Source organism: Agelaius tricolor, unplaced genomic scaffold (genome assembly GCF_023055355.1).
Source record: "Agelaius tricolor isolate 1412-34295 unplaced genomic scaffold, bAgeTri1.0.p SCAF_3, whole genome shotgun sequence".
NCBI classification, from domain to species: domain Eukaryota; kingdom Metazoa; phylum Chordata; class Aves; order Passeriformes; family Icteridae; genus Agelaius; species Agelaius tricolor.
Window position 1 is genome coordinate 37,069,202 of NW_027269263.1, and position 13,905 is coordinate 37,083,106.

At 39.4% G+C, this 13,905-nt stretch overlaps 1 protein-coding gene across 2 annotated transcripts in view; it reads right to left on the reverse strand.

The window, feature by feature from the left end:
- The window catches only part of RASSF3 (Ras association domain family member 3), a 106,011-nt gene that overhangs the window by 81,877 nt on the left and 10,229 nt on the right, over positions 1–13,905 (reverse strand). The window contains exon 1 of one of the 2 annotated variants that reach the window (XM_071423506.1): positions 11,948–12,145. The exons of the other annotated variant lie outside the window; for it this stretch is intronic. Coding sequence (XP_071279607.1) covers positions 11,948–12,068 — 121 coding nt within the window. The 5' untranslated portion in view covers positions 12,069–12,145. Of the gene's footprint in view, positions 1–11,947; positions 12,146–13,905 lie in introns of those variants that run through there. 2 annotated transcript variants of the gene reach the window in all.

Sequence of the window (13,905 nt, forward strand, 5' to 3'; positions counted from 1 at the left end):
TTTCAGATGATTCATGTACCTCATGAAATTCTGGAGGAGAGAGAACAGTCATTTTCGTGGATGCCTTGAGAGGAGAAGTATTTTGTCTTTGGGAAGAAACCCCATAAGACACAGTGGAAAAGCCAATAAATTTCAGAGCCAGTGTTTATCAGGAAAGGGAACAGGGCATCTCCATGAGAAATCCAGGATGGGAGCACTTAAATAAAAATTACATTACACTGCATAAGCAAAAGAAGGTCAAATGAAAGTAGTGTTTTAATTTCTTCTTTTTTTCCTTTATTTCTGTGGTTTTACTTTGCAAGTTCAGTTACCTTCTTTAGAAAAAATGGTTATACGATTGCACTGTATGCCCACCTTTCAATTCTCCTCCTGTAGTTCTGACAGAGCTGACCATTTCAACTACAAATGGTCTAAAAGCTAATTTTTATGAAAATTATCTCTAGGCTAAAGGAGGAAGACCCAAACTAACACCCACACTCAGGGCAAAGCTGGCAAAATTCAGCCATTATGCCATTGTCTGACCATGTCTGGAAAAGCAACTACTGCACATCACCTGTGTGGTGAGGAGGTTATGGGCAATGTCCTACAAATCTGTAGGACACCAGGGTTCACTAATTCCCCAACTTCCTGTGACTGCACAATTGTATGTACTGAGCATGCACCAATTCACAAATAATATTAGGAGAAAATCTGTTAGCTAAACAGTGTTCTGAAACAGGATTACTTATTCAGTTAGGAAACATTAACTCTCAATGCTATTTTGTTTGCCATTTATATTCATTTTAATTTGTGAGTCCATAATGTCATTTGCAAGACAAGCCCATAAATTCCACCTGGCTATTATAGGCATAATTACAAAAAATGTGAAAGCTTTATCCCTAAAAAAGCTTCAGCTCTAAAATTGTTTCAATTTTAAGCTAGATTTTAACATACTGTTTATAAGTTTAATAAGGAAGATTAGAAAAAGGATGGTTTCTTCCCTAAAGCAGTGAATCTATGTATGATCTTTTCTTCATACATGTTTTATCTTTAAATACATTATTTCATTCCAATTGTGGCATACAGTGTTCCACAAAGGTTTAGACAGCATCAAGTTTTAAAAAAGGCCTTCTTCTGGTAAACTTTTACTGGAGCAAACCCAAAATTTCCATGAGTTCAGAAAGTAGCTATAATTCTGCAAAGACTGTTATGGTGATCAGATAATGGATTACCATATCATTTCTGCTTGGAAAGCAATTAGAATCAGGTGCTCTTTCATGATGTGGTCTGAAATGAGTCCTGTTCTTTGAAATCCGAGCTCTGGGGACTTAGCACATTTGATAAAAGCATTCACTGACAACTAGGAAAGCTAATAGTTTTACTTTACTGATGCTCAGGCTGTCATGTACACTGAATTTATGTATAAAAATGATGCATCAATGCATATGAATTATGAAAATTGTCCTGCATTATTAAGAAATGCAAAGTAAGTATCTATTAAACATATAAATATTATGCTTTGCAAGTTTCATTGTCAACTACTGAGACATAATGAAGCACCTTATGATTTGTTATTCTATTGCAACAATGGCTTTACTAGAGTCATAGAAAAAAATAACTTACATTATTGCTAGAAATCAACACCACTCCTATCCTGCCCTAGTAGGGGTGAACTGTAAGACTTCAGCATGTTCATTTTATATGGGTGGACCCTACATGATGTTTGGGTTTTCTTCACTCAAAACTGACTTTGCCTGATAGCTTCTAAATAGCTGTTCCCACAACCAATTTGCTCCAGGGCAGTGCAGCAGAAAGCAAGCAAAGAACAGGCAGGAACCCCACAGATGCTCCAACATCAGACCCTAGTAACCAAGTATTACTAAATCAGGCAGAGGCAGGGAGAGGCTCAATAGCAAAGTCTCTCTTCTGTGGTCTCCCCTTCCTAGGAAATGTGTGATTTCATTTCTGTCATGGCCCAGACAAATTTAACTTCCAAATGGATATGCAAAATGTATGTTGTGCCTAAACAACTGAAGCACATGGAAAGTTCAAAGTCAAATTTGTATTACCTTTGCATTATTTATCAACCACAGTAAAGAGTCTTCATTAGAAAGTGTGAGGAGGACACACTACTTGGTCCTGCTACTGTGTTGGGAAGTTAGCAAGTAAAATCATCTCTACATGAGAACCTGTGGCTTGGTTCCCAGAAATCAGAAGAGAGTTTTGCTTGCTCTATGGAAAGTATGCCTGTAAAGCGTCTTGGAAAAATTATTCAAACTATGTAAGGTGTTTAGTGCTTTAAGTTTTAATCAATTTTCAGCCAGCAGGTACCAAAAGGAAGGAGAATGAAGTTCAGCTATATTTCTCCTGCAAGACAGAATGAACTGTGTTATTTCTACAATACATTGGTATCAGCATGTCACATTTCAGTGAATGCTTAATATACATTGTGTTGGTCTTTTTTTGCTGATGCCCAAATGTCTACATTCTAGTTTGATGCCAAAGTTGCCACAAAGGTCTTTTTTAACTGTTTCACTCAGTTCTGTAATGGAATGAGAAAGCTATTTGAAATAAAAAGCCTCCAGAAAGCTCTAAGCACAGCTACTAGGAAGTGGAGATCTGCTGTAACATCTATTTTATCTCTGTGAAATATTCTTTATTGCTGCTTGTTTGTTTACCTGTTAGTCACACTTAACATCCATCTGAGATTAAAATAAAGTTCTAACCATATTTCCCAAGTAGTGATTTTTAAGGGATCACTATTATTACAAATAAGATAGGATTTCTGAGGTCCTTATGGTGATCCTTTTCCCTGAGGGATCTTTGTGTGTATTTTGTGCCCCTTCCCCATTGAGAAGCTACACAAGGCTCATATCAGACTGAAGTCCAGCAAAGCCCACACCTTCCAAACTCCTGTAAGGCTGTGACTATCTACAAGTACCACTTAAGGTCTTCTGCTGTGTCTCTGTAGGTACAATGGCCATTCACAGGAGCTGAGGCGCTTTTTGGGATACACACTTCCCACAGAGAGGACCCTCTGTCATTCTCCCAAGAACAGAAAGAACTGGCTTAACTTCCTGTCTAGGGAAATTCTCCAAGAAGTACTTGAACTGCAGCCCTATCTGTGAGTGCCACAGCCCAATTCAGGGTCAGCAACCCTGCCCTGGAAACAGGATAAGCTCCTGTAGCAGTCTCTATTAAGAGACTGTTAATGCTCTTTTAAGAGCATATATTTGGACCTCAGCAGAAGACAAGTGCTTTAATCAAACTGTCCAGGTTCCAACACAAATGCTTGTGCTGTTTTTGTTTGCCAAGTGTCTTACTGAGATAGAGTTTGGGTACTGCACATAAAATTTTCCATATTACTCACCAGTTTCAGATTCAGAGTTTTTAGATAACAGTTTATCTATCATCTAGGCAGGCAACAACCCAACTCTGACACATGCAAAGGACATCACATTTGCAAAGCAAGAGGGAGTGATCAGCCTTTTGGTAAGAAGAATACACTTCCCTGAGTGAATCACTAACTGAGAACTCCAAGGGAGGCCCAAAGCAGAAAAGGAGGTATAAAAATCAGCATCCTGCATGAACCTGGGACTGTTTGATGTCCCTGCTGCCTGGGAACTCAATGACCATATTTCTGATTTAATGAACCAGATAGCAAATAATTGGTTAATACCTAAATTCAGCTTCCCATCTGCAAAACAGGAAAGAAGGACAGGTATTTTAGAGTAAACTACCTGAACTAGATTTTTTTTTCAGTTTCTGCTGCTGGTACTTCTATAAACCTCCAAAATTCTGTCATCTATCTTAGAGCCTTTAAATATTTTTTTTTTTTTTGGTATAAGCTAATGTTAACGTGTTTTGTGCCAGATGGTTTGCTAGATAACTGGTAAACACCAGGACACATGTGTTCTGTGTCATGGCCATCCTTGGCCAGGGGGAGGAGATGAGGCAGGCTGGCCAAGAATGGCATCTCAGGGCAGCTCAGCAGCCTCTCCGGGAAGCAGAGGGTGACATTGCCATCTAGCTGCACGTAGAAAAACTGGGATGTAGGTGTTAGCCTGGATAAAGCATCTCTAAGAGACCTCTGTTAGCCAGGTAAGGTTGCTGGCAGCTGCCAAAGAAGGTCCCTGACTGAGGGAGGACTCCCCACTCTTGGCACCGGTGCCATGAGAAGGGTCGAGGATTCAGCTGCTGAAATCTGCACTGGTTCTCAGATGCTTAAACATGTCTGAGCCCTGAGTGACCTGGCCCTAAGTGACATAGGAGTGTAAATCCCATTGATTTACTTTGGAGTATTAAAGAATTAAAATCAGTCTAATTGGTTGATAAAGCTTGTTTGTATTTTTATCAATGTGACAACATTCAAATCTTCTCCCTCCTTCCAGCACTTGCCAGAATTATCCAGTGAAGATTTGTCACAGGAGACTCTTGCACAAACGTGGGATCCTATATAACTAGCCTATAAACAGGCTTCTGCTCCTGAAATCTATTACACTTCTTTTGGCCAGATACTGCTCTGCATACAGTCCTGTTTACAGTCACCACTCCCACAGAAACAGAACACCCAGTGACTGCCAAACCACCCTGAAATAATCACAAAATCTGTTTGCAAACAAGGCTGAGAATATTCACTTCATTCAATAGAGGTATGGGTTCAAACAAAGTTGCAATAGTGGAAATACTTTCAAAATGAAAGCCCAAGACAAAAAAAAATCAAGTTTAGGTCATGTTCACTTCTCACAATCTCCTTTACCTGTTTCAGCATCATAGTTAGCTGGAGAGCTGGACCACATCCCCTCCTCAGGCTATACCACAGCTATCATGATTTTGGGAGCTCTTAGTATGCCAGTTTCTGGGAGGCAGATTGAGAGGTACATGGTTGAGCTCTCCCTCCCCAGGAAGCCTGAAATGCCTCCTACCTGTAAGGGCTCCCCCCCTGCAGGTACCAGTGACAAAAACAGGGTACCACATAGGATTTCTTCTTCAGCTCAAGAGCAAAGAGATAGCATTTCTGGAACAGAAAACAAATCTTATTCTTAATTTCTGAACTGCAGTGAAGTTATGACACACACACAAAAAAGTGCCCCGCAGGTAAAATCCTTACCAATCTAGCTTACAATAATTCATTTACATTTGATTTCCTACAGAACTATTGATTTTAAGCTTACTTGTGCAAGCCTGCAGTAGCTGTCAGATATCTCTACCCATCATGAAGCAGCACAGGGGAAAAGCAGAGGGCTGAGCCCCTGGCCAGCATCCAACTCACAGCCCTGTGCTGCACCACACGCAGCCCAGAGTCAGGCTGGAGGATACCAGCAGCTCCCCAAGGAGTTCTGGCTGCTCCACCTTCTACCACCTGCTCCAAAAGGTGGTGTCTCCACCACACTCCAGAAGGGTGTCCTGGCATTGCACAGAGCTACGCTTGCAGCTGCAATGTGGCAGCAGAGTGGGTAATCCTAGCAGGTAAAACAGCAGCTATGGCCCTTTTCCTCTGACAAACCTGTCCACAGGCATTTGAATCCCACCTACCAACCTAATCCACCAGACCCAGTAAATTCTGCCAGTAGGCTAAAAGAAGCTCAGGTTGTCTTTAAATTAAATTAGGTTTTCATATGGAGACCACAAAATGCAGCAGCTCAGAGCACATGCTGAATTCCCAACTTCTGAGGGAACAGAGCCTGAACAAGAATCCCCATTCTGGAGAATTTGGATCTAGACTGTGGGTCTACACACATTCTCACACCTGGTGTTCCTTTTGCAGTGGCTTCATAAAATGCATTTGAAATCCACCTTTGACAGAATCAAAGGCATCAGATATTACATTCAATAAACACCTGGCTTGGAAACACATTGCTGCATACACTTCTGCACTGCAAATGCAATGGAAAGAAATAGCAGAATTTCTGTTTAAAAAGTCAAAAATCAGTCCAAAGTATTTCTGCAGTTCCACTATGTGTCATGCTGGTATCTTGGGACTTCCACTTGCTTTGACTGTTAGCCTCTTTCCAACATTAAAAATCTAAACAAATGGGTACGATATCCCTCCTACATAAAAAAACCAGAAGTGATCTTTCACTTTTGTATGCAAATCCAATAAAAATACTGTTTTAATAAAGCATTTACTCTAGTGCCCTCTATTGCTGAATCCCCGGAATAGCCAGCATTACGGATACTCGCAAAGCAGCACTTTTGTTTTCCTTTTAGGAGAAACACAATGAAAACACAACAGGAAAGAAAAGTATAGTTTAGGTCTCTCCATCTGTACACTCCCAGAACTGTGAGTTCTTGACCACACCTGAGTTAACAAACTCCCTCTTCTTGCTGGGATTGGTAACAAACGAGAGTTACAAGTTCACAGAGGAGATGGATCATAGAAAAACAGTCCTGAGAGCTCAGAAGGGCTCCCTGCTTTACCTGGCCACAACACTGGGACTGGGAGTTAATTCTGAATAGCTGCTGCAGGATCAATGATCACTCCATTAGAGGAGTGAAACAGCAGTTTATATCCTATCAGGACAGAAGCCAGACCTTTAACTGACAGATCACATGAAATTTAAAAGCTGGAACTTTCTGCCAAACAAAACCTGCAGTCTCTTCTGTTTAAATGTGAGATCAGAAAACAGTTGACTCAAACCCATCAAATTAAATGGAGTTTAATACAAAAATAGTTTCATTTGTGCAGATCACCCCTCGTGCTGGGTACAGCTCAATTCTAAACCTGCTTTTGCATGCTGTATCCAAGCTTGGTCTATGTTTACATCTCAAGCTCTAATGTTACATTATCTCTTTAAAACAGGTAATTCCACACTACTAATTCATTAATGTCACTCTTCATAAATGACCAATTCACAGCTTTTATTTCAGGTGTTTTGGGTCATCATGCCAGCCCTGATAGTGAATCTTGAAGCAGCTGTGCTGGAGAGGTGCTTAGTTAAATGCATAACAGTTGGTCATCATCATCTACTCATGCTCCTGCTAGTGCTGAGGGCAGCAAAGAGGTGTAGTGGAGAGAAAGAAACAGCATCTTCCAACTGCTTTTGCTTGACATTGGCAAAAGGGACAAGAAATGTAGCATCAACAAGAGATGTAGAGCTTCAGAGCTACAGTTTCCAAATGCCTCAATGCTCTATCTATCGTCTCTGTTAGGACAAAGCTCTCTCCATCATTCCCAGTGGTGGCCACTCTCCTTCTCAGTACCCCTCTGCAAGCCCTGCATGCTGGGCCTGCAAGGGCTCCAGTGAACTGTGGGGATGACCAGGAGAATCCATGCAGGAGACACAGGCCTGAGCACAGGGACTGCAGGAGTGTCACCCACCCCTGGCCTCAGGGAGACAGGGAGGCCATGGCTTTCACCAGCTGGGTTTTGACAAAAACACTGAAGTAGAGTGACATTGTCTGTTCATTAATTTCCCAGCTAGCTAGTCTCCCAAATGAAGGTATGCTGCCTCCACATACCCAAGCTATTGACAGAATAATCCAATTAAAGATGTCACAGAAGGACATGGGAACTCACAGCATAAGCCCATAACTAATATGTTAGTTGGCCAAATGTGAAAACAAAAAAATTTTAAAAAATTAAAAAAAATTTTAAAAACCCCAGAAAATTAATTTATAAATATTTTAACCTAAGACAATCTAAGTTGACATACTGAGCTAACAAAGTCCTCCCATCCCAGATGTGTTATCGATCTATTTTGTCAGCTGGATATATTTTGAAGAGAGAGCTGAAAGTTTGAGTTTTTGTACTGCATGATCAATTAAAACTCTATATGCTAATTCTTTGAGGAGGTAGCAAGTTTAAAGCATATCAACATACCCATGTAAAGATTTCCACTTATTTTCCATAACACATATTCTTACATAAATGTAATTTTATATTGGATGCTTAGTCATTCTGACCAAAAGTCCTTTGAAACCAATAAAAATATTCTAACTTTAACATTGAGAAGGACTAAAGGTGTAACTCAGTAGAGCAGAAAAGTTGCAAAAAATGTTAACCAACAGCAAATGGTAAAAATCAATTTCCAGCTGCCTGAAATACAGTCAGTTTAAAATTCTGTCAATAAATTCTCACTTTCTGCCCTCTGAAAGAACCTTCCAAAGTACCTAGTAGAAACCGTAGCTCAAAATTATGAGAACTCTCACCAGATGAGAGCTGAGAATAAAGGTCTTCATGAGCCAGCAGAATTTGGCAAGAAACAGGACACAAAATCACCCACCTCAGACAGACTTGATTTCTGTAGGTATTTATTTATTCTAATGGCTGCAGAACAAGCAGGGTTTGCCCCTGGGGCAGTTTTGCAAAGTTAAAAAAAAATTAAAAGTCATCGAGCATTGTTTTTTTTGTTTTCCACAGGATAATATGGGATTCTCTTCTGAGCATGTTTAAAATCTGGGGTTTTTTTCTATATAAGCCTAAAAAATATCATAAAGGTTTAAACCAATGCAGATCATAAAATTATCTCTTCCAGGGGGGGTGCATTAGTTGCTTAAGGAGAAACTGCATGAAACAGTAACAGTTGTGAGATCTGAGCCATAAAATTATCTCAGACTAATCCTTAATTGTTAAAAATTATCTTAAACCCTTAAGCAAGAAGATTTGTGTCTTTCAAAGCTTTTATTGTAGTTCACTTATCATAATATTGAATATTCTTATTTTTCCAGACCCTCTTTAAATCTTGTTACATTCCTGACCTCAGCAGCATCCTCTGGTAATGAGTTCTACAATTTAATTATATGCTGAATTAAAAATAATTTTGAAAAATCCTTTTATCTGCTTTATATTTGTCACCCCTCACCTTATTCCTCTGCTATGAGACAGAGAAAACAGGAGTTACTTGTCTATTTTGAATTTTTGCATCATTCTATAATCTTATCATGGCCCTTCATGATATTTTTTCTAATTCCTTTGTCTTCCAATATCTCTCTCTGTACATACATACTTCATCATGATAAAATTTCTAGTCACATGATGTGCCAGCATAAATTCTCCTAAGATGCTGTAGGAAAAATTCAAATATATTTCAAAGAAATGAAGGCTCCAGAACCCTAAAATCTACATCCTTCAGTTTAAACCTCTTATAAAATGTTATGGATGCTTGATCAAACTAAATGCAGTTAAAATATTATCAGGTATATTTAGTATATTCTGAACCATGTCTAAGACATTTTTTAATACCTCAGTAAGTAACTTAATCAAAATCAGCTGCTGAAGAGCACCCACAAATTATCTTCCTTCTTTTAGAGCTTTGCAAGGAGCACATTAGCTGTAGGCCAAAGTCTGTGGTCAACAATCCCAAAGTACCCATCCAAGGACAGGCTGAAAAGCTAAGAATTTTTTGGGACAGCAACCTAATTATGCTTTGACAGCTCTTTCTAAAATTGTGTCAAATGCACCTTTCTGAACACAGTGACCTACAACAGTACTAAATTCATTCTTGTACTTAATAAACTAATTTTGTGCTTTGGCAGATTTTGTTTCTGGGTCAAGCAGAGAGAACAAGGCATCCTGAGACACAGAGTGAGAGAAGCAGAACAAGAGCAACAAGTCTGAGGGTACTATGCAGAGGCACAGTGCCCATCTCTTGGTTCACATGATGAATGAGATCACCCAAAATCTATGACAAAGCATAACAGAGAACATAATCTCTGATCTTCCTAACGTCTCCAAGTAATGAAATTTTCTCTTTTGTTGTTGTTAAAATGTTAATTTATCTATTAAAGCACAAGTGGCCAAAAAATATCGGTAAGTATTACTGAAAGCTTTAATTGCCAGCTGGGTTATTCATCTGTAGGGCAAGCCTAGCAACACAGAATTGTTCTGCTGGGTCATCCTGAATCAAAAATTCTGTTACTGCCAGTCCTGGAGTAAAACCCACCAGAAAGACAGCAAAAAGTTGGATTCTAGTATGCTGGAAGCAAGGGTAAATCTCTGTGTACCAAGGGATGGTAGCCAGTTCTGCTCGAGGTAGATGGTCAGCACTGCTCAGGGTAGGCTTTTGTGTTGAACAACTCTCTTAGAAGGACAGAAGGGCACCTTGGTAAAGGATTACCAAAACGTGGTGTTTCAGAGTCGAGGAAGTTGAGGAAGTGGGTAATTTTGTAATTCACCAAAAAACTAAAGGAAAATTCTGGACACTGAAGAAGGCAGAAATGTCTGTGGACTTCAGGGTAGCAAAGGTTTAACTCACAGGTGTAACTTGCTGTCTTTGTACAGACTAAAGAGCAATCAGGAATCTCCTCCCCTGTGAGAGGAGCATCAGGACTTCAGCTTCCAGTTTATGACATTGGCTTCTGTAAACTTATAAGAAATTTGTGTTGAATTTTCACACTGAGATTTTTTTTCTGCTTGGACTTAACCTTCTGCTGAAATGACACATTTCCATCAAACCCACAGTTTTGTGACAAATATCTCATTGCAAAGGACTTTTAGGGCACTTCAGACACTATTTACAAATTCAGTTCAAAAGAGATGCTAAAACATACACTAAACTGAAAGTAAAAAGGTAAATCTTATTCAAACCACTAGATGTAGAGGGAGAAGGAAGGCAACCCACATAAAGCATTATTTTTAAAGCACTCAGAGTTCACCTAGTTTCTTGTTACAAGTCATGGATGCAATAATTGATATTTTTGCAATACTGGGGGAAAAGAGAACTGGCATGCAAACATTTTCACACATGTGTAACCCAGCTAGCAATTAAAGCTCTCAATAATGTTTATTGATAGTTTTTGCAGTAATAAAAGAGATGCAGGAATGATCTGATGTGTTATGAGGACTCAGGATGATTTCATGTATTAGGAGGACCTGAGATTACCAGTATTCCAAGAAAGGTTCAAAACTCTAGATTCATCAAGGAAGGTTGCATACAGACTTCAATGTCTTGGCATTTCCTTCTGAATATTTGAAATCTGTGGACTCCTTTGGGAAGAAGTCATGTGTCATTTAGACATTGAGCCTAACAACCTTTCTGTGACACATTTCAGATGGCACATCCCCTTTCAAAAGTCACAGATCTCTTGTCTGAAGTACAAAACTGCTCGGCTGTGCAACTGACCCAAATTCTACCTCATGCAAATACAAACTTGTTATTAATGTTGCAGAATTGAAAAGTTCACCATCCTGTTCCAAAGAGTCTCAACCAAAAGCAAACTGACCTTGTACCAATAGTCCCTTAGGAAGAACAGCAGGAACTCGGCTTCCCCCGCTATGGCAGCGTATGTTGTTCCAAACCCTGAGAACACACCTCAGCCTTCACAGACCATGCTAAAGGGACAAAACCATGTTTGGGCCTTAAGGGTATCTATGAGAATGTTAATCTCAGAGATGCAAACAGTTTTCTGCCAGGCCTGCACAAGGATCAGAGCACTGAGTCACTGTGAGGAACAACGCCTTTTACTAAGTGCTGAGCTGAGCTGTACTGCATTTCAGCTGGTAAAATGGAAGAGAAGGCAAGGGCATCACTGCTGAACACAAACCCCTCTAAGCTGCCCATCACTGTGTGTGAACACTGGTGCAGTGAGTTAAAGTCTTTAGTCAGTTCAGTCTTTGCACAGCCTTCCAGATCAATTAACAGCTTAATTCCAAATTTTCAGGCAATTATTTGAGTGATATTAGAGCTCCCATATGCATCCCTAAGGGAGAAACACAGCAAAAACAAGATACCAAATATCAGTGATGTGAATAAATTATGCAGCTGTAAGGGAACTCTTTGTCAGAACATGCCTGATGAACCTTCTATTACATTTCCAGGATATTTTGACAGTTTTGCGTAATGAGCCTCCAAGAATGAAAAAATGCAAACAATTCTGGACTGAAAAAGTTAACCAATTCAATGGAAACAGGGTTTTTTTCCTTTTTTTCTATCTTATTTTTTGTTTTGTTTTGGTTTTATTTTATTTGGTTTTGTTTTGTTTTGTTTAGAAGGAAAAAAAATCTGAGGAAAAATAGCAGCAGACTTACCAGGAGATTTCCAGAGAAGTTTTACCGTCCTCCTCCTCGAACTGCTCAACGATTTAGGAAACCAGTAAAAAAACCGTGCTATCCTCCTGATGGTTTTGTTCAGATCATTTCTCACTGCCATGGCTGAAGGGGCTCCACAGCTACCCCAGGAACAAGAGGCACATGTGTGCAGAGGAGAGAGGAGAGCCCACGGACACCCCCAGTGAGCGCGCTGGCTCTGAGCTCAGCGTCAGCCAGCGCGTCTCAGGACCACCTGTTAGCCCTAAATCCCCTCCCTCTCCGTCACTCTGCCCACAGCCCTCCAGACCTCCCTCTTTATTACAAGAAGCAGCTATTTTAATAGATGCTTCAGCTAAAGAAAGACCAATGCTCTGGAGTCTTAACCTGTTACTGTGTTTCCAATGATGTTATGGCATGTTTTCTGCAGGAAAGGCTTTGAAGGGCTCCTTTGTTCATCTCTAGCTACCTTCTCCAGGCTGAAAACAAATAAACAACAAAACTGATAGTGACAAGTCCTCTTTCAAAATCCCTTAATGTAAATCAACAGAATTTTCTTGGGAGAGAGTGTCTCTCAAAGGCTTTCTTCCGAAGGTTCTCAGCAGCAAATTTAACAGAGATTTCTATGGATACACACATGCTTCAAAATGCAGCTTTCCTCTTAATGGATTTTAAGGCAAATGTAAGAGTCAAATCATTCACTGCCACAATTTACTTAAGTATTGAGCATCTATCAACATATCACTATACAAATAAATTAACAGCATTTCAGTACATAGCCTACACCTGCTCCAATCATGGTACATATCAAATTGTTAATCCAGGGATGCTATTTACTGCAATGTCCCCTGCAACATTTATCACAACTTCTAGTATACACTTTTAAACAGCAAGACTATGTAACCATTTCCCAAGGATGGTATGATTTCCTTGACTATGTGTCCATCTTCTCACATTTGATTTGATTTTTTTGCTTCTGCTAGATCTGAATGGCAGAAATCCCTGGAAAATCAAGACTAATGTCATTACAAAACAAAGGTCCTTTTGTATCAACCTTTTAATGACAGAAAGTAACAGCTTTGTTACACCAGCTATATTCACAGCACACAGTTAATAAATCTTCCAGAATTCACAATGTATTTTTCTACACTAAAGTATGTGAAGTATTTAACCCCATTTTATACATCTGACTTTTAAAACATACTGCTGCTTGTCAGGACTGAGCTACTGGTTTCTGATTGCACTTCCTGTTGTCAGTGTGTCTCTAAAAACAAATAAACATTTCCATTTATACTGTATCTGTCACAATTATTTAGCCAGTGCCAATGAAAAGAGCAGAAGGCAGGACACAGACCACTGGATTTTGTCTCGTTTTAGCTCCACCCTGTCCTACCCGAAGGAATTTAGTAGCAAAGCGACGGTTTTAGCACGAGTGGGAGGTCTGTCACCCAGTTCAGAACAGGCAAGGAGCAGAGTTAAAGGCCCAACAGACAACTTGCTTCTCTCAGGAAATAGCAGGGATCTGAGTGTGTATTGGCATCTGCCAAATACAAGATCAAACAATGACTTCTTTTTTTCTGAAATTTATGCATATAAAATTAAATGAAAATCAAAGTAGCATAAAAAAATCCTGTACTATTTCAAACCCTAAGTAAATATGTAATAAATTGACTAGTTTTGCAATTTGTCAAAGAATCCTCCATGTGTATATATATATATATATATATATATATATCCTTTAGCAGGATATGAAGGGCACAGGAATATTTTTTATTTTTTTTCATTTAACAGAAATGCTGATACAGTATCTTCGTACTGGTATTTTATGAGGCTTAAAAAAATACTCAGTAAAACATATCCAGTTGGAACAACATAAGGGGATAAACTGAATTTGTTGATGAAAGTAAGAAACTTGTAGATATTTATACCTTACAATGTTTAGTGAAACAAAAATAGGCAAG